The sequence below is a fragment of the Gymnoscopelus microlampas genome (genome assembly GCF_963454915.1).
Source record: "Gymnoscopelus microlampas genome assembly, chromosome: 15".
In the NCBI taxonomy this organism is placed as follows: Eukaryota; Metazoa; Chordata; class Actinopteri; order Myctophiformes; family Myctophidae; genus Gymnoscopelus; species Gymnoscopelus microlampas.
In genome coordinates, this window is record NC_139952.1 from 40,341,557 (window position 1) to 40,360,807 (window position 19,251).

Consider the following 19,251-nt stretch of genomic DNA (forward strand, 5'->3'; position numbering starts at 1 on the left):
GGGGATAGTGTATGCAGTGCATCACTGCTGGGCTGGGGGAGACTGAGTTTAAGATGCATCGATGGGTGGGTCGGTATGGAGGTCAGATTTGTCTTGCGGAGGTGTTGGTGAATTGGAATGAGACTGCTGAGGGCTGTCCTCCCGCGTGGGGAGGTTAGTGTCCGCTGGTTGCGATTGAACCGGGGCGGCGTCATCGTCAATCTGGTTCTGTTGGTTTAGAGAACTGGTTGGGCTGACTCGGCCGATGCTGGTAGCCGAAGGTATGGACCCCCCTGGGCCCTGCATTGCTGCTGCCTCCTGGTCTGTGGAGGTCTGTTGTGTTTGTTGCTGGTCAACAACACTGGTCTGTGACGGTGTGTGCAGGCTGTCGGCTTTGATCTCTTGTGACGTGGTCCGAACGGAGACGGTTTCTGGTGCCTGGTCCTCCTGGACTGGTCCCGGACTCTGTACTGGTCTTTCCTCACTGGTGCTGCTATCAGGTTTAATCTGAGTCTGTTCCTCTGCTGTGTCTGTATCTGCCACATGGCTGCTGTTGGCAGTTGCCAGTCTCTCATCAGCGCCGGTAGTGTCAGGTCTCTGCTGTTCTGGTGTCTCCTGATCTGTTCCAGACTGTGCTGTTGTTGTTGTGTTGCTCTCATGTGTTTTGTCTGTGAGCGCCCCCTGGCTGCAGGCTGCCGTCATAGCCTGGACCCAGGGATGTTGTAAGGTCTGTGCTGCTGTCAGCCGCGCCGTGGGATCTGCCTGCAACAGAGCTTTGACTAAGGTTCTGGCTCCTACACACGCACACACGCGCGCACACACACACACACACACACACACACACACACACACACACACACACACACACACACACACACACACACACACACACACACACACACACACACACACACACACACACACACACACACACACAGAGTGAAATAATTCAATAGAGAATAACATCAAGAGCGACTTTATGTTAGTATGCTGAGCGTGCGTGCGTGCGTGCGTGCGTGCGTGCGTGCCTCACCGTCTGAGATGGAGTCCCAGTAGGGGGACAGGAAGTGCAGGTCCCCTTGTTTAATCAGCTGGAACAGCTCCTCCTGGTCACGATCCCGGCTGCGGAACGGAGGGAATCCACAGAGCAGGATGTACAGGATCACCCCTAGAGCCCACACGTCCACAGCAAGACCATAACCTGCTGGGACAGAGGAGGAAGCAATAGTTACTCTCTCTGGGAATGAGAAACGAGATCCTGGGTTGAACTGGGTTGAGACAGGAAATGAGGAACCAATGCAATCGAAAGCAGACTTAATACTGTATATCCACTACACAGTGAACAATCTACCTGCACAAGAAGCATTTCTGTCTCATTTTAGTTTTATTTTAACCATGCATATATTTGACATTGCTCGTATTATCATATTGGGAAAGTGTACATATCTGAATGATTTTCGTTGTTGCTTTCTTTCTCGATTCTTTACCATTTTCTTGAAACTGCAAATGTTGCGACAATAAAGTTGAATCTGAATCTGAACCAGGTTAAGAGTCTAAGCAGAATCTCCTTACACCCAACCTTATATTTTGGCCAAAGCGTGGCGCTTAAGGCCAATGAGGTCACCAGAATCAGTAGGGTTCACGTTGCAGTACACAGGATTAGATTATGATATAATTCGATTATGAGACGCCCTAAGCCAGCAAGATTGCCATTTTGGCCTGAGGGTGGCACTAGTGGCTAGGTCATGGGTCACTCAAATGATTAGGGCTCATCCTCTGTGATGCATGAATGCGGACAGCAGGTTTTATGGAGTTCTACCCATTTGAGTTGAAGATATCTTCGGTGCAATGACCAAGGGTAGTGTTAGATGAAAAGTCATGGAGTCACCACAGTAAATTCCATGGCAATCCAGCCAGTAGTTTACAAAATATGTTATTTGGGACAAAGTTATGGAGAAACGGACAGATGGACCGATCTTGCCATTGCTTAGAGCTACGTTGCTAGTAGTGGGGCTTATGAAGAAGAAACACCAGTAATCTATGAAGATGGAATGACTTGATAAAGTGATGCACTGCAGGACAGATAGCTAATTAAAAAAATTGAATTATGAATGGAAAAGAGAGGATGGACACAGTAGGCAGCACTGACCTGTCTCAGAGAGGATCTCTGGTGCTACGTAGGTGGGTGTACCACAGATAGTGAAGATGGGTTCTGTGACGACCATAGCCAGACCAAAGTCCCCCAGCTTCAGCCTGTTGATGCTGTCAGCCTGACGTTCCAACTGCAAAACGGTGGGAGGAAGAGAGAGAAAGAGAGGTTTTTCTGTTTTCACAAGTCATGTCATATATTTTACAGGAGAGAAAGCCAAAGAGCAGGATATGGTTTCTGTTTTCACAAGTCCATGGCCTTTTACAGGGTATATTCAAACTAGTGCCAGTATGTAACTGGGGTAACAATATTATTGTATTGGCTGATGTTTTCCAACAGTTTTGAATGACTGACACTATATTGTATGCCTGTTGCCTGTCTGCCTACCACAGCACATACACCCACACGTGGAGGCAGCTACACACACACACACACACACACACACACACACACACACACACACACACACACACACACACACACACACACACACACACACACACACACACACACACACACACACACACACACACACACACACACACACACACACACACACACACACACACACGCACACATGCACAATCACACATAGCACACCAATCACACACCTACCTACATACAGTACATGCATAATGTTTAGAAGTAGGACCCATGCAAACACCACCTTCAGTCGCCTATTACTTATTTCTTACTTTAGCACTTAATTGTTGTTATTCTTAATTATCTATTTCGTTATTTTTGCCATGGTTTCTACAATGTTGAGGGTAAAAAACTGAAGAATTTGACTATTGTGTACTATATGAGATATAACAAATAAGACATATTGAATCTTGAAACGTGTCCTTGACTTCAGTCACTTACGAGTAGGTTTTCTGGCTTCAGGTCTCTGTGAACGATACTCTTGCAGTGCATGTAGGTCAGAGCCTCGCTCACGTCAGACACCATCATCCCCGCCTCTTCTTCCGGAAACTTGCCCCTCTCTGCGATGGCCTCGAACAGGTCCCCTCCGGCCACCAGCTCCATCAGCAGGTAGGAGTGGGTGGGCGTGTGGTAGTGTGTGAACAGCCGCACTATGCGGCGGTGGGACAGGCTACCCAGGAGGCTCAGCTCATTCTGCATCATGTGCTCCCGGCCCACCAGCTTGGAGCGGTCCACGATCTTCATGGCCATGGCTTCCTCCGTGTCTCGGCAGCGGCACTCCCGCACCACGGCGAAGTTGCCGTCGCCGACCACGCGGCCCATGTCGTAGAGACGCTCGATGTCCGACAGGGTGACGTGACTCCTGTCAGTGGGGAGGCCAGAGGTCACCCTCTGCTGCTGTGTTTCTTCTTCCCGTTTTGGCCCCACCACCCCCGGGAGGGGATTTGACAATAATTTGTGGCACTTCGCCTCGTCTCTAGTTATTGGCTGGGGAGGAGGAGAAACCTCTCTGTCTTTTGCTTCCCGCTCTTTAAACGGACTTCCTTTTTGCTTGCGTGTCACAGGGGGAAGCGGGACCTTGCCTGGTATTTGCTTGGGCCTCTCTAAAGTCTGATATTTAGCACCGCCGCCCGCTAAGCAGTTCCTACAAAGAGCAGGAGAGGGGGTCTCTCTCCTGTTTGTCTCTCTCCGCCCCTCGTCCGGTTTAAACGGACCAACGAGAGAAGGCTTCCTCTCTTTGGCCCCGTCTCTCACCTGGACTCTCTGCAGGTGATTGGGCGGGTGAGTGGGCTGTCTGCAAACATATTTACCATTATGAGGGTGCGTGCATGGGTCCGAGTTGTAATTTCCCTTCCTGTGTGTGTGTGTATGTTGCGGTGGTTGCGTTAGTCTGTGTGTTCTGTGATGACACTTGGCAACATGTGTGTTGTGTGTGTCCCCCTCCTGTGTGTCGGGGTGTGTCTGCGTCCCGCTGCTGTCCGTTCCCTCGCTGTACCCGCTGTCGGTCTTGGAGGCTTTATCCGGCGCCGGGCGGAGCCTCCGTTCCCAGGCCCGGAACGCGTCGGCGCGGTACCGGGAATGTTCCGGGAAGAGCTCCTCCAGGGCCTCGAGGACGCTCTGCAGCTCCGGACGGGCCTTCCCCAACGCCAAGAAGGCCACCTCACCACGGAAGAAGTCACACACACCCTTCACCTGGGGGAGTGGGAAAAGACAACAAAACAATTATGACTTTACAACTTCGCCAATAAGTGAGAAGTGTCAAAGACCACGTTAGTACTTGTCATATTGGACTTTTCTCATCTTTTCAATTGTTTAAAACGGCGCTGTCCTCTCATGTGCTCTGTGTATAGTTGTGTTATTGTTGTATGTTTGTTTTGTTTTTCCTCCCTTGGTTGATGTTGTTTGAATTTGTCTAAATCTATGTAATTCTGTAATCTGTGGATCCCCTTCAAAACGAGATGGTTCATCTCAAGGGGTTATTCCCAATAAAGAATTACACATATTATGATTGGGGAAATATGAAACTACATGTTACAGCGTATTGCTAACAGAACCATTTGTGGTTCTATTAACATTAAAGAAAATAATAAAGTAGGCACACTGCTAAATTGCTCCTATTGTTCATTGCGAGTTCAATGTTTCAAACATGTCTTCTTCAGGAATGATGATGACGATCCAGATGTGATTGAAACTTTGAACTAGTAATAAACAGTGGAAGTAAATTAGCATTCATAGTTTTCTTTATGCTGATTTTCTGTTTGTCCTGGACCTTGATACTGTGGATATGCATGTGATATATCTCTTATCTATAAGCAATGAGTGAGTCTTCTGTGTACTGGAATAATTGTTGTTGAAAAGTTGTGTAGACGAAGAAGAGTCCAAATCTTCGTCTACACAAAATGCGAGAAAATCCTCAGCATGTGTTATTTGAAATGACACATGCTATATTTGACCTTCTTCGAGTGCCGAACAATGGGAAAAAACTGTCCACTGTGTGTGAGTCATCATTGACTACCCAATTTGTGGCTCCTTTGTGACTCTTCTGTCCACACCTTATTATTTTTGTATGCCTCTCTTTCAGCTAAAACATACATCCCTGGGTTTTCACTGCATTTGAATGACAAGAGTTACTGTAGATGTGTTTGTATATATTCTGTACACGAGGTGTTTGCTGTGGACACGTGTTTATCCTCACTTCGCGGGCGTGGGGTGTGTAGAGGCGAGTGACCCTGGCTCTGTGCCAGCGAGGAAAGCCCAGGGCCTCGGAGACATCCAATAGCAGCTGCTCAAAGGACACGACGCCTCTACGGTTCAACAACACGGTTACCTGGGAAACGGAGACACAGGAAATGAGATTTTGTTCAATCATGGCATAAATTTCTTTCCTAATGATTTTGTGACTTCAGTAATGGACTTACCTAATCAAAATCTACATATATTTCACACATAATGCATAATTGCTGAATGAATCTCATGTTTATTTATGAAGGCACTCACGCCATTCCTTTGTTTGAGAGGCATGCTGTTTAGTACTTTAGGTCTCCTGTTTTCCTTTGATGCATTCTCTAATGGTATAAAAGCCCCCTGTGCCTCCCCTTCAAGCAGCCCCCCCCCCCCCCCCCCTTCAACATGTGTTCGATAGCGCACTTGTTACATCAGCTCACATGCCAGTGCCACCTCTTCCTAGTCTCCCTGTCTGTGTTTGTGTGTGATTGATTGGGTGACTGGAGACAGGGGTGTGGCTCCTCATCAGCTGCAGCTCTTCAGCAATCTGGTATCCCCTATATAAGCTCTGCTTTCCTCTAGATTCTTGTCAAGTGTTGTGCTTTTTTCTAACCCAAATCCTGTCTAATTCCTGCCCTGTTGCCTGCTCCGTTTTGGCGGCTTCCATGGACCTCACCTCACTTGCTCAGCCAGCCTAAACCTTGGCCTCAAGTTTTGGCCAAATTCTTTGTTTTACCTAATGCCTGCTTTTGCCTTTTTGCCATTTTTTGTTGTTCAATCGGCTGGCAATAAAACCCTGATCTTTGAATTTCCGACATCCCATTATTCCGACTGGTAGGTTAGTGTGAGGATAGGGTTAGTTATAATGGGGCCAGTCGGACCAATAATGGGCCGTGGGAATAATGACATAGCAAGAGTGGACCAGATGGATAGAAGTCAAGCCCATATTTGTAATGATGGCACATGGCAGAATAATGATTTATACAATGGCATACACTGGAGGATGAGATGATTTTTAGGCTAAGAATGCGTAAAAGGAAATTAGGAGAACAGTACAGCCAACAGCACACACCATCATGCCTCTCAAGCAAATAAATGGAGTGAGCTCAGGCTCCCCCCACTCAGGACTGGGATTCACACAGACATAAAATACATCTGGTGTTGTTTGTACATGTCTTTAAATACAGTAGCATAAATGGACCATGAAGTCCAATTAGGGCCGTATCATAATTGGTTTACAAACCATTTATTTAACACATGGCATGTAGGGCTGCGTCCATGCGTAGCAGAGTAGCTCAGCCTGAAGCCCAAAAGGCTAAATCTCCCCTGACGATTGAACCTGACAATGCGTTGAGATTCTGTTTGCACTTTATCTCATGAACAATGCACTGATAACGTCTGACCTCATGTACTATAGCCTACCTGCTGCTGTGTGGACCCATTGAAGTGCAACCACCTTTGTGTCTAACCATATGCACCTTATGTCTAGCCTACTGTACCAGCTGGATTATGCTATATGAATTATGTATAGATATCTGATCCCTTGACATGTTGCCCTTTCACGGTTTGATTTTTTCAAGAGAGAAAAGAGACTGTGGAACCATTGGCGCACTTGTCTGTATGTTCGAAACTGAACATGGTCGAGGTCTTTTTATTGTATTTCTTTTGTATCGTGTTCTTATTGTGATATGGATCTCCCTTGGGTCTGAAATAAAGATTGAATTGAATTATCCTTGCTATCCTGCCCTGCCCCCCCCCCCCCCCCCCCCCCCTGCCGAATTTTGATTCTTGGGTTGATTCTGATTCCGATCTCTGTGTTAAAACCCATTAAGACCTGAGGCCGATTCTTACTAATGTCTTCTAAATCCTAACAGTTTTCTTTAAAACGTATGTTTCTATATCAGTGGTTCTCAAACTTTTTCATGTCAAGGACCCCCAAAATGATATGTAATTGGCCGCGGACCACCATCAAAATATTTTGTTCCAGGGACCCCCAGAAGCACTCGGTGCTGCGCTATGAGCTTGTATATCTGCTATTTTTGAATAGCTAAGGTGTAAAATAATGCTTTTTAGCTCAAATCTAAAAATGACACAGTTCCAGGTCTTATAAATTGACACTGAGAAGTATAGGTGCAGCCTAATACCTTCCGCAGGACGCCCTGACTGTAAGGCCGGACCACGGTCACCAGACGCGGGCGCTCTGCGCCGTGTTCCGCGTGACGGCTGTGGAACAAAGGCAGGGTAGCAGGGAAAAGAGGAGGTGGAGGCGGACACTGGATCCTGGGGGGCGCCGCCGCCCGTGCCGGGTGGGGTACGTGCGGGGGCCACGTTTTGGGACCGCCCCCACCTGCTGCTGCTGCTACGCCCTTCGACAGGGCCCCGGGAGGACCTGAATGAACGAGAGACACAGACAAGAGACAGAGAGAGAGAGAGTCAATTTCATAGCATACAAAGAAAAACTCATAAGAAACGCAACACTGGTTCCTTCCTCATCATGTGTGCGTGTGTGCGTGCGTGCGTGCGTGCGTGCGTGTGTGTGTGTGTGTGTGTGTGTGTGTGTGTGTGTGTGTGTGTGTGTGCGCGCGCCGCACGTGCATGTGAAAACAAATCCGGCTGATCAGATTTGAGTGTTTTCCATCCCGTGGAATGAGTGCATGAGCCATTTGAGATTCTTTGAGAACCTTGCGCTCATGGCTGAATTATTTATACGCTTCCTTAAGACACGTACTGTGCGTACTGACTGTGCGTATCTCTCTTTCAACACACACACACGCACACGCACACGCACACGCACACGCACACGCACACGCACACGCACACACACACTACACACCAGTGGTGGAAAAAGTACTCACATTCTTTACTTAAGTGAAAGTATCAATACTGCAACGTAGAAATACCCTGTTACAAGTAAAAGTCCAGAATTAAAAGTGTAAAAGTACAGAAGTATCGGCATCAAAATGTACTTATAGTACCAAAAGTAAAGGTACTTATTATACATACTTTTCAAAATGTTTTCAAATGTTTAAAAACCTTTTGAAAATAGCAGATCTACAAGCACACAATGCGTCACATCAGCAACGCATTCTGAGCTTGTAGATCGGCTATTTTCAAATGGCCAAAATGTATATAAGGCTGAAGTGTCTTTTGGAATAATAATCAAAATCTAGTAACTATAGTAACTAAAGTTTTCAAATAATTGTAGTGGAGTAAAAGTATAATATTTGCCTCTGAGATGTAGTGGAGTAGATGTAAAAATACCGAAAATTTGAAAAACTCCAGTAAAGTAAAAATACCTCAGAATTGTACTTAAGTACAGTACTTGAGTACATGTACTTTAGTTACTTTACACCACTGCTACACACACACACACACACACACACACACACACACACACACACACACACACACACACACACACACACACACACACACACACACACAGACCTGAACAAAAGCTTGCCCTCGTTAGTTCTTTGCCGAGGCTGCATGGCTAATGAAGCAACGGAGACACACAGCATCTTTGGCGTTTCACTTTCTGACATGGAGAAGGTAGTCTTCCCTCTCAGTTGCAATGTAACACAGCTCTGTTTGCACATTTCTTTATTCCCATTCATATCTAATGTTTAATTGTACATAGGCTACATTGTTTTGTTTTGATTGTTCTGTTACACTTTTGCTTTGGCAATGTAAACGTATGTTTCTTCATGCCAATAAAGCTCCTTTGAATTGAATTGAATTGAGAGAGAGATGTTATCTCTCCTCAGTCAGTGTGGGAGTTAGTTTGTTTGAGGCAATAGCAGAAGAACAGACAGAAAGAAACACAAGACCCTACCTCTAACCACCAAGGGCCCCCCTTTTATAACAAGACACCACAGGCCCCAGGAGAGTGACCACACTAACACACACACACACACACACACACACACACACACACACACACACACACACACACACACACACACACACACACACACACACACACACACACACACACACACACACACACACACACACACACACACACACACAGCCTTGGTTTGACAATACAGTCTTTTCACAGACAGACACTGACACAACTCCATGACCCCCATATAAACACCTCATAAAAGAGACAGCTGTTGCCAAGTTGTCAAGGAATAAGCAGCCTGTTTGTTATAGGCAGCAGTATATAGTGCTGAGGCTGCAGCCTCTCTCTCCGCCTCCTCACAGAGAGACGTTTCATCTGCAGCATCACAACGCTGAAAGAAGAGACTGTTTTTCCCACTTGATCATAGGGCCAAAAAAGCAACTTAATCTGTCGTTAAGTTGTTGATGGTTATCTGCCCTGGACGGTTACGTTAGGTCAAAATCCAGTGGCGGAAAAAGTACTCACATTTTTTAAGTAAAAATATCAATACTGCAGAAACTATGTAGAAATACTCAGTTACAAGTAAAAGTCCGGAATTCTAAATGTAGGCCTATACTTGAGTAAAAGTACAAAAGTATTGGCATCAAAATGTACTTAAAGTACCAAAAGTAGAAGGCTACTCATTGTGCAGAATGTCCCATTTCGCATGTTTCCAAATGTATAAAAATCCTTTGAAAATGGCAGATACAAGCTCACATGTGAAGCGCTGTGAGCTTGTAGATCGGCTAATTTCAAATGGCCGAAGTATATAAGGCTAAAGTGGTTAATGTATGTTTTGTAATAATAATACAAATCTACAAAATAACTAATAACTAAAGTTCTCAAATAATTGTAGTGGGTGTAATAAAAAGTATAATATTTGCCTCTGAGATGTAGTGGGGTAGAAGTAAAAGTACTGAAATTTGAAATATTCCAGTAAGTAAAGGTAACTCAAAATGTTACTTAAGAGTACAGTACTTGAGTACACTTCACTACTTAGTTACTTTCCACCACTGTCAAAATCTGTTCACTCCATCATCATCATCATCATCATCATCATCATCATCATCATCTCCAGGCTGCATGCACTGACTGTCTCACCTGCTGGTCTCCACCGCGCGCCCGGCGCGTCGCAGCAGCCGTGGCGCGCTCTCCACGCGGGCGTCATAAATTGACGATCCGGGTGGATCCAGCCGCACGAAACGGTATTATTCTCCTTTACTTCACCGACCGGCAGGTAGCCTAGTGTCCGTCATAACCTCTTCTCTGGCAGGGTCCCGGTCCGGGATGCATGGGCAGCCACACGCTGAACCCACCGGATAAACACAGCCTGGTTGGTCGAGCGCCGTGTTGCCATGTCCGCTTATTATAAGCGACTTTGGGCTTGTTTTTCTGTTAAGTTGCTTGTAAATATTGATGGTTGCAGGTTTTTTTGGGGGGCTTGTGTTTCTAAAGTGTAGTAGCTTATTTGGGCTTGTCTCTAAAGTGTAGTGGCTTATTTGGGCTTGTTCCTAAAGTGTAGGCTAGTTGTTTGTTTGTTTATTTGGTCTTGTTTCTAAAGTGTAGTAGCTTATTTTGTGCCACGGACCCCATACACGATTTGCGTTGTTAGAATATTCCAAAATATTCCAAATTCTTCCCTTTTCCCCCCAGGATTGTATTTAAAATAGCAGATCTACAAGCAATGCGACGCGTTGTGAGCTTGTAGGTATATGTTTAATGTGCTCATGTGGCCTACGTGCCTTTTTTGGGCCTGTTCTCCTAGACCTGGTTGCTTGTTTCTCTCACAGAATCTGGCAACAGTGGTCGAGCGGTGGTGGTCGCCATGGTTACGTTGGAGGAGGAGTCGTCGTCTCGTATTGAAGAAGAGGAGATGGAGGAGTTGCTTGTGAAAGTTGATTGAGACTGGGGCGAATGGAAAACCGAACCCGTCTTACGTAGGCCTAGTCTATTAGGTTTACCGCTAGTTAGGAGTGATTTGGTTGCGTTGATTGGAACAAAAGATGCGGAGCCTCGTTACCACAATGTACAAGAAACATCCTGTGACCTTTAGGCCTATAGAAGGTCACGGAGGCAGGCACCGCTTCAGCAGACGCAGAGGGTCTGCTTTTTAGGTGCATTGAAAACACACAACATAAGAAAATACAAAATAGGGGAGAGCCCAAAAAACTAATAATACAAATACAAAACAACTTATGTCATAAAGGTTGTAGCCCACACAATAAAGTCCTCATTATTAATTTAACTCTGAGAGCGTGTAATGGCAGGAGTGGCATTTTGACACTCCTACATGAACAGTGAGGATTTTACTGTGTACACTGAGGCCTATAGCCTATATATGACTGGTCAGAACAGAAACCCAGCCTGTTCCCGCAGATGTTTGTTTGGGTCCACCACTGGCTCATGCTCTCCAGGATCTTGAAAGAGCAGTCAGTGACATGGGTCTGTACTTAAGAACTGTTGGTTTCGGCAGGGTTATGATGACGGCCGCGGGACGCAGGGGCGTAGCCACGGGTGGGTATAGGTAGGCCTGGGCGGAGTGGGGTGCGGAGTGAGACGATTTTTAACGTGCGGGGAGCGGGTTTATAAAAAGGTTGGAGCGAGGACCGCCTGGCGCACCGCATGTTGGAGCATGCCCGGTCGCACGGACAGACACAGACATACAGACACAAAGACATCCAGAAGCTGGTGGAAAAGCATAAAAAACACAAAGAGACATTGCGTAAGCACATCTTATACGGAAAAAGGTTTTAAAAGAAGATTCAGCTTACCGTACCTTTTTTTGCAAAACAAAAATCACCTCTAGGACGATTTTGACAGTTGTAATGTATCACCACACTTTCTAATGTAAAGTGATGGAAGTATCACACAAAGAGAAGAGAAGAGGGAGATGATGGATACCGCTTACATATGCAATAGTTGTGTATCTGTAATATAATAATGCACCGTGAGTGAGCAATCCATTCTGGGAGATTGCCTGTGGCAGCCATATTTACATTCATATACATCAAAATGTCAACATCAAGATTTGCAGGCAATGTGTTGACATATTTGATATTGGTGTCAAGTGTGAACATGCGCCTAATTATTAGTGGCGGGAATCTTGTTTCGGCATTTTATTTATGCCTACTTGGGACCTGCAACATTGCAGGCAAAGTCTTTGCAGAAAGCATGCATGTGTGTGCCAACCCCGTGTGCCGGCAGCATCATAATAGAGTAAGACTTCAATATTTTAAGAGTAAGACTTCAATATTAGTGTTTTCTTTTTTACATGAATGGAGAAGTGTTCAACAGTTGAAAACTCTGATGACATGCCATTATGGCAGTTTTTCCATTAAAGGGCAAGACCACTTTGGTAGAGGTTTGGGTTGTATAGTTACCTTGCCATGATGTAACTCCAAAGGTGGACAAGAAATCAAAAATAATTGCTCCATTGATTAGAAATTGATAATTCAAAATATGCCCCTCATTGACTTATATTGTATGGTGAAACAGCTCTAAAAGTCATTATTTTAGCACATAAATGAACACAAACAAAGCTGATTCAGACAATATAGATCAAAGATCACCAAACCCAGTACTGTTTATTTTTTAAATAAAAATGGCAACTTCCTGTTGATTTTACAATTTGAAGATGTGGATCCAGATCCGCGGATCCAGTCCGTGTTTTCTTCCTAGTAAAAACAGTAAAATCAACAGGATGTTAACATTTTTATTTAAAAAACAAACAGTACTGGGTTTTGTGATGCTCTATATTGTCTGAATCATCTTTGTTTGTGTTCGTTTACGTGCTTAAAGAGTGACTTTGAGAGCTGTTTCACCGTACATTTTAAGTCAATGAGGAGCATATTTTGATTATTAATTTCTAATCAATAGAGTAATCATTTTTTATTTCTTATCCACCTTTGTAGTTACATCATGGCAAGGTAACTACACAACCCAAACCTCTACCAAAGTGGTCTTGCCCTTTAAGATCTAAATCTGAATCTGGCTGGGGAAGTGTCCAAAATGGACTGTGTCCAAATGGACACGTACAGGCCTGTAACTCTGACAGTGTACAAATGTAACCAAATGGTTTCGTTTATATACTCTCAGAGTTATGGCGATCCGTTTGAGAACCACTGCTTCAGGGGAACTGACATGAATGTTGTTTTCCTGTGTGTGCTGTCTGTGGTGCTGTGATGGTGTTCCGTATAAACCCCGCTGAGGACTGAAGGCCTGGCCTTGTGAGGTGACTCTATTCAAGGGACTGGACTGGATAACATCAAGTGTCTACAATGACAAGCACCGAGATAAAGAACTGAAAACAATAGAAAAAGAGGGCTAGATGAAGGAATCCTGGCCCTCTCAAAGGTTCCTGTGTAGTTTCCAGAAGGGATCAGGATACATTCTGTGTGTGTGTGTGTGTGTGTGTGTGTGTGTGTGTGTGTGTGTGTGTGTGTGTGTGTGTGTGTGTGTGTGTGTGTGTGTGTGTGTGTGTGTGTGTGTGTGTGTGTGTGTGTGTGTGTGTGTGTGTGTATTACACACAGGCGTGCAGTGTCCGGTTTGTCTCCGGTTCATAACCCCTCGCCCCGCCCCATCCCACCCCCATGGGTGTGTTTCCATGGTTACCCTGCTAACACTGGGTCACTGAGCAACCGATCCTATTCCGGCTGCTCATCCTGGATTCATACAAAAAGACCCCGCAGGGTGTGTGGTTGCAAGTGTGTCTCAACGAGTGTGTGTTTATTTGAGTGTATGTGTGTGTGTGTGTGTGTGTGTGTGTGTGTGTGTGTGTGTGTGTGTGTGTGTGTGTGTGTGTGTGTGTGTGTGTGTGTGTGTGTGTGTGTGGGGGGGGGGGGCCTCTCTCAGGATGCTAGCAGGCCTATGATAATAGCCTTGCATTATTTTGAGCCATGTGTTTATTTGTTTTGTTTACGTTGCCATTCGTTGCCACCGGGGCTGCAATAACTATTCTTCCTGCTAGGTTTCGACACACAAAATCACAAAACACCAACACACAGCGTACATGAACCATCTATCACACATTCCACACACATAGCTCTCACCCAAAGCCCAGATTCCCCTCCATCACAACGTCTTGAAGAGCTCGTAGTTCGGTTATTTTGGGGGGTGGCCTGAAAAGTTTGGGAACCTTTGCTGTAGAGCTTAAAGGAATAGTTCACCCCAAAAAATGACTTACTTTCTATCAATCACACACCCCATGAAACATTGAAATCATGGAGATTGTTTTGTTTTTGTCGCATTCGTTAGCCAATAATAGGCTCTATTCACAGCAGCCAAGACATTCACAGGTGTTACCAATGATACTAATGAAGGCTCTGTTCCATTCTGGTCAAACAGAGCCAGGGGGCTAGCATTGTGCATGTTGGCTCACTGGAAACACTCTGCTACACTAGTGGGTCTACAGTTGGGGTCCAGGGACCCTCATGGGCTTCCAAATGGCCCCTTACAGGTGTGTAACTCTGAGAGTGTACATTTGGTTCCATTTGTACACTCTCAGAGTTATGGGGGTCGTGGAAACCACTGTGCTACACTAAATGGAACAGAGCCTTCATTAGTATCATTGGTAACACCTGTGAAGGAAGTGATAATATGGCTGCTGTGCATAGAGCCTATTTGATGACCGGCAGAAAGATGCTAATGTATCCGGTAGGAGACTCAAAGACTCTCCATTGAGTCTCCTACTGGGGAGACCGCCGGTCATCAAATTGTGACAAAAACAAAAAAAATCTCCAATTCAATGCTTCACAGGGTGAGTAATTGAAAGGAAAAACTTTTTTTGGGGGGGGTGAACTACTCCTTTAAGTAGTAAAAGTTCTGATGAGAGATCTGATCAGGCCCGGACATTATACGTTGGCTTCCCTGTGGGTTTAGTTGTGGTGGGTAGACTGAGGAGCCGAGCCCATGTTTGTAATTCTGAGGCCTGTGGTGTATCGCACTTTCTGTTATCTAATAATAATTAATCAAATGATTAAAACAAATCTATGAATGTGACGGTTTCACTGGTCACCGTCAGACCAGGCCAGGGCCCTGGGAAACATTTGGATGTTATCACAGCATTTAACACCTGCCATTGAGGACATTTTGGTTATGGTGTATTATTTGTAAAGTTGTCCATTTTAAATGATCATAATGGCACTCATTCTCATTCTAAGTCCATACCTGTATTTACCATGTATTTTTAAATTATATATATGCCCTAACTAACCCTGCAATTTATCTTATCTTCTGACTGCTAAACATTATGAGAAACTAAAAAGAAAACACTTTACAGGTATGACCAGCAGAGGGGGATGATGGCCTACATATCAACTTGTGTTCCTGTTACCCACAAATCCACAAGTAATGTTTTCTGTGTTTTCTATTCCACCAGCTTAATTGTTTGTAATTTAATTCATTCATAGATAGATAGATAGATTCATCTATCTATCTATCTATCTATCTATCTATCTATCTATCTATCTATCTATCTATCTATCTATCTATCTATCTATCTATCTATCTATCTATCTATCTATCTATATGTGTGTATTTCCTTTTTTTAACAGCAGTAGCCTTCTCTGGGTCATCAGAGGTGAGGACATACGTGTACGTGTAATATCTTGACAGCAAGGAAGGCTCTCACACTCACACCTGACATAACACACGTGACACACGCACACGCGTGCACGTGCACACGCACGCATATGCATATGCACTCACATCCACATCCACATCAAGCACATGTTTTCCCCGAGGATCAGGCCCTAGCTGTCTAGAGACCGGCGCTCCCACTCCAAATATTTGACATAAGGCTGTCTACTCCTTTCTCCTCCTCAGAGAAAGTTGCACTGTACTATAATCCAGGGGTCTTCAACGTTTTCAGGCCAAGGACCCCCTAGCTGAGAGAGAGATGAAGCAGGGACCCCCTCTATATCGTATAAAATTGTGTTTCAGATAAACTTTTGCTGCTCTTTTTTCCCCACTACACCTATAACTCTTTGCCAAAAATAGCAGATCTACAAGCTCACAACGCCTCGCGCTGCGAGGCGTTGGCGTATCCCTGCGAGGCGTATCCCTTTTCTCCTCAGAAAAGGGATACTAGGGTTCAAGTGGTTAAAGGAGAAAAAAAAACATATCACAAAGATTTGGGGGACCCCCTGGAGTAACTCTGAGGACCCCCTAGGGGTCCCGGACCCCCTGTTGAAGACCCAGTGAAGCATGGTTCTCAAAGGTTTTCAAGTCAAGGACCCCAAAATTGATATGTATTTGGCCGCGGGACCCCCATCTGAAAATGTTTTGTGCAAGGCTACCCCCCGGAAGAGAAGATTTATGTTAAAATAAATTCAATATTCAATATTTTTCAACAAAAATAGCAGATGTACAAGCAGCACAAAGTGACGTGCTGTGATGTCTGACTGTAGCTCATGCTGTTTACATTTATGACTAAGTATTCAATCAATCAAACAGGGTTTAGCTTTTTGTCTTTGTTTTTGATGATCAGTCTGGCCTTCTGTATACTGTAGGAATTCCCCCTGAGATCACAGAGTTAGTTAAAAGGACATCTGGCAGATAATCTAACAGAGATTGACTCATCATTGTTGTTCTTTTGACTAATGTCTCTCTCTCTCTCTCTCTCTCTCTCTCTCTCTCTCTCTCTCTCTCTCTCTCTCTCTCTCTCTCTCTCTCTCTCTCTCTCTCTCTCTTTTCTCTCTCTCTCTCTCTCTCTCTCTCTCTCTCTCTCTCTCTCTAGCAGCTGGTTCACCAGAGGATATTGTAAGCAAGTGGTGGAATAAATGTTCAAATAACACTGTGGCTTTCCAGGGAGCACTATGGGCTGTGATGGAAGAAGTACACAGACCTTTTTTTATTGTATTTATTTATTTTATAGTAAAGGTAGCGATACGACAATATAAAAATACTCTGTTACAAGTAAAAGGCCTGTATTCAAAATTTGACTTGAGTAAAAGTACAAATGTTTTGACATACCTTAATATGACAATTAATAGCACCATTTAGAAATACTGTGTTACAAGTGAAAGTCTTATGCATTCAAAATGTTACTTGAGTAAAAGGCAGTACAAGTATTGGCATTAATGTGTTCGTAACTTTTATGTTGCAGCTGGTAAAGGAGGGGCTGCTGGGCCACTTAAAGCTGCACTATGTAACTTTTCGCTTCTACCCCGAATTTGAACCCAGTTTCCTGCGCAAGTGCTGAAATCGATGAATTGAATCTTGACCATCAGGTCAAAATTCGTGTCAGATCCTGTGTCTAGGGGAGACATGACCTTTGACCCGATCTAAATGTCTCAATAGAAGAGCAGGGAGACTAAATATAACCACCCAAATTGTATAAGTTATATTGTATTAACATAGTCTACCATGCAGATTGGACAAAATTGTTCGACAATAAACTTTGTTTTGTCTGTGCACCTGAGCTTCCACGCTTTTTCATCTTTGAGGGTTTCCAACCCTGACAGATTCACCATGGCAATGAGTGAATTAATCACTCTCCACCAAGAAACGATTAAAATGCAAACGTACAGAGGACAGGCTATGGCTTGCATTACCTTGTTCAACAGACCAGACCGAGGTTGCATCCCATAACAGTTATGAACATGCCCTACAGCCTCAAACACCAGAAGACGTTCACTCCAAGCCAACATGCTATGTATGCCTACGTGATTAACTGTTTTTTTTGTTACTCCATTTCCTGGCCTATCATATGGTGCAATACTGAGGCAATGATGCCTCAAGACAGGCTCGAGCGAAGGTGTCACATGGCAAAAAGAACAGATCTACAAGCTAACAACGTATCACGGAGCAACGTGTTTTTAGCTTGTATTCTTTCTGTCATGTGACATCCTGTTTACGTATATTAGGCCGCTGCACTACATTTTACCATGTTACATACTATTTCACCTCATGTTAGACATGTTTTGGGACATGTTTTTTATGAACAAAATTAATAGCCAAAACTATGTATATCCAAACATTTTCCCAAAACATATTTTTCAGGCCTGGAAAACAGTTTTTCTCATTTCAAAATATTTCCAGGAATTTCATGACCAAGGGAACCCTGAATATTTTAGAGCTCCCTAGGTAGCTCCATTTGGAACGTGACTCTTTCAGCTGAGAGTGACGTTCCAAACGGAGCAAAGAGCCATACAGGGAGGAGGATTCCTCTAGAACTCGTGTCTATTTCAAACCCTGTCTATGACCCTTACACTGAGGTAACACACACACACACACACACACACACACACACACACACGCACACACACACACACACACACACACACACACACATACACATACACAAAGTGTATTGTATTGGTAACAGAGAACTCAGTCGATAAACAAATGTTCAAAGTGTTGCAATCACATCAAGAGACACTTTGACCTTATTTGTCCTCTTGATGTAATTCCTTTTGACCTAATTTGATCTGACCTCCTCCAGTGAGAGGGGCGTGAGTGTGTGTGTGTGTGTGTGTGCGTGTGCGTGCGTGTGCGTGTGCGTTTGTGTGTGTGCGTGTGAGCCTACAGAGTCCGAGTGTCCAGATGTCTTTGCTTGTTGTCCCGTTCACACACATTTGTGGACACACCCAGGAAAGACACTGTGGGAGAGAGACGTGCACATTCTTCACTCACTCACTCACTGCCGTCTCCTCATGTTCTGCTTCTATCCCTGTGAGAGGAGAGGACAGTCTGTGGTGGAGGAAGAAGTATACGCTGATTCTTTACTTAATCACTTAACCACTTAAACCACAATGGAAACAAGGCCCCAGGACTTTTAGCCTTAATGTGTGACTGTTTACATTTCTGACTAATAAAGTATTCAATCCCTCAGGGCTCTATATTAGTGTCTTTTCTATTTTCTGTTATTGTTGGGAAAGCTTTTGCAGAAAATAGCAGATCGACAAGCTCACAACGCATCGCGCTGAGCTTGTCGATCTGCTATTTTCTGCTACAGCTTTCCCCACAGTACGGATGCTGGGGTGGTTAAGTACAAGTAGCAATACTGTGATACTCTACTGTGTTCCGAGTAAAAGTCCTGCATTAAAAAAAATGTTAGTTTGAGAAAGTACAAAGGCATCAATACATC

The 19,251-nt window shown here is 44.5% G+C and overlaps 2 protein-coding genes across 2 annotated transcripts in view; both read right to left on the minus strand.

The window, feature by feature from the left end:
* zftraf1 (zinc finger TRAF-type containing 1) overlaps window positions 1–19,251 on the minus strand; it is a 41,308-nt gene that overhangs the window by 17,423 nt on the left and 4,634 nt on the right. The window lies entirely within an intron of this gene.
* dclk3 (doublecortin-like kinase 3) lies at window positions 49–10,332 on the minus strand (the record flags this gene model as incomplete). Its single annotated transcript, XM_084080492.1, has 8 exons — window positions 49–773; window positions 1,013–1,180; window positions 2,129–2,261; window positions 2,993–3,845; window positions 3,963–4,243; window positions 5,247–5,378; window positions 7,420–7,664; window positions 10,266–10,332. 8 exons carry the CDS (start codon window positions 10,330–10,332, stop codon window positions 49–51), a joined length of 2,604 nt encoding a protein of 867 aa, XP_083936618.1.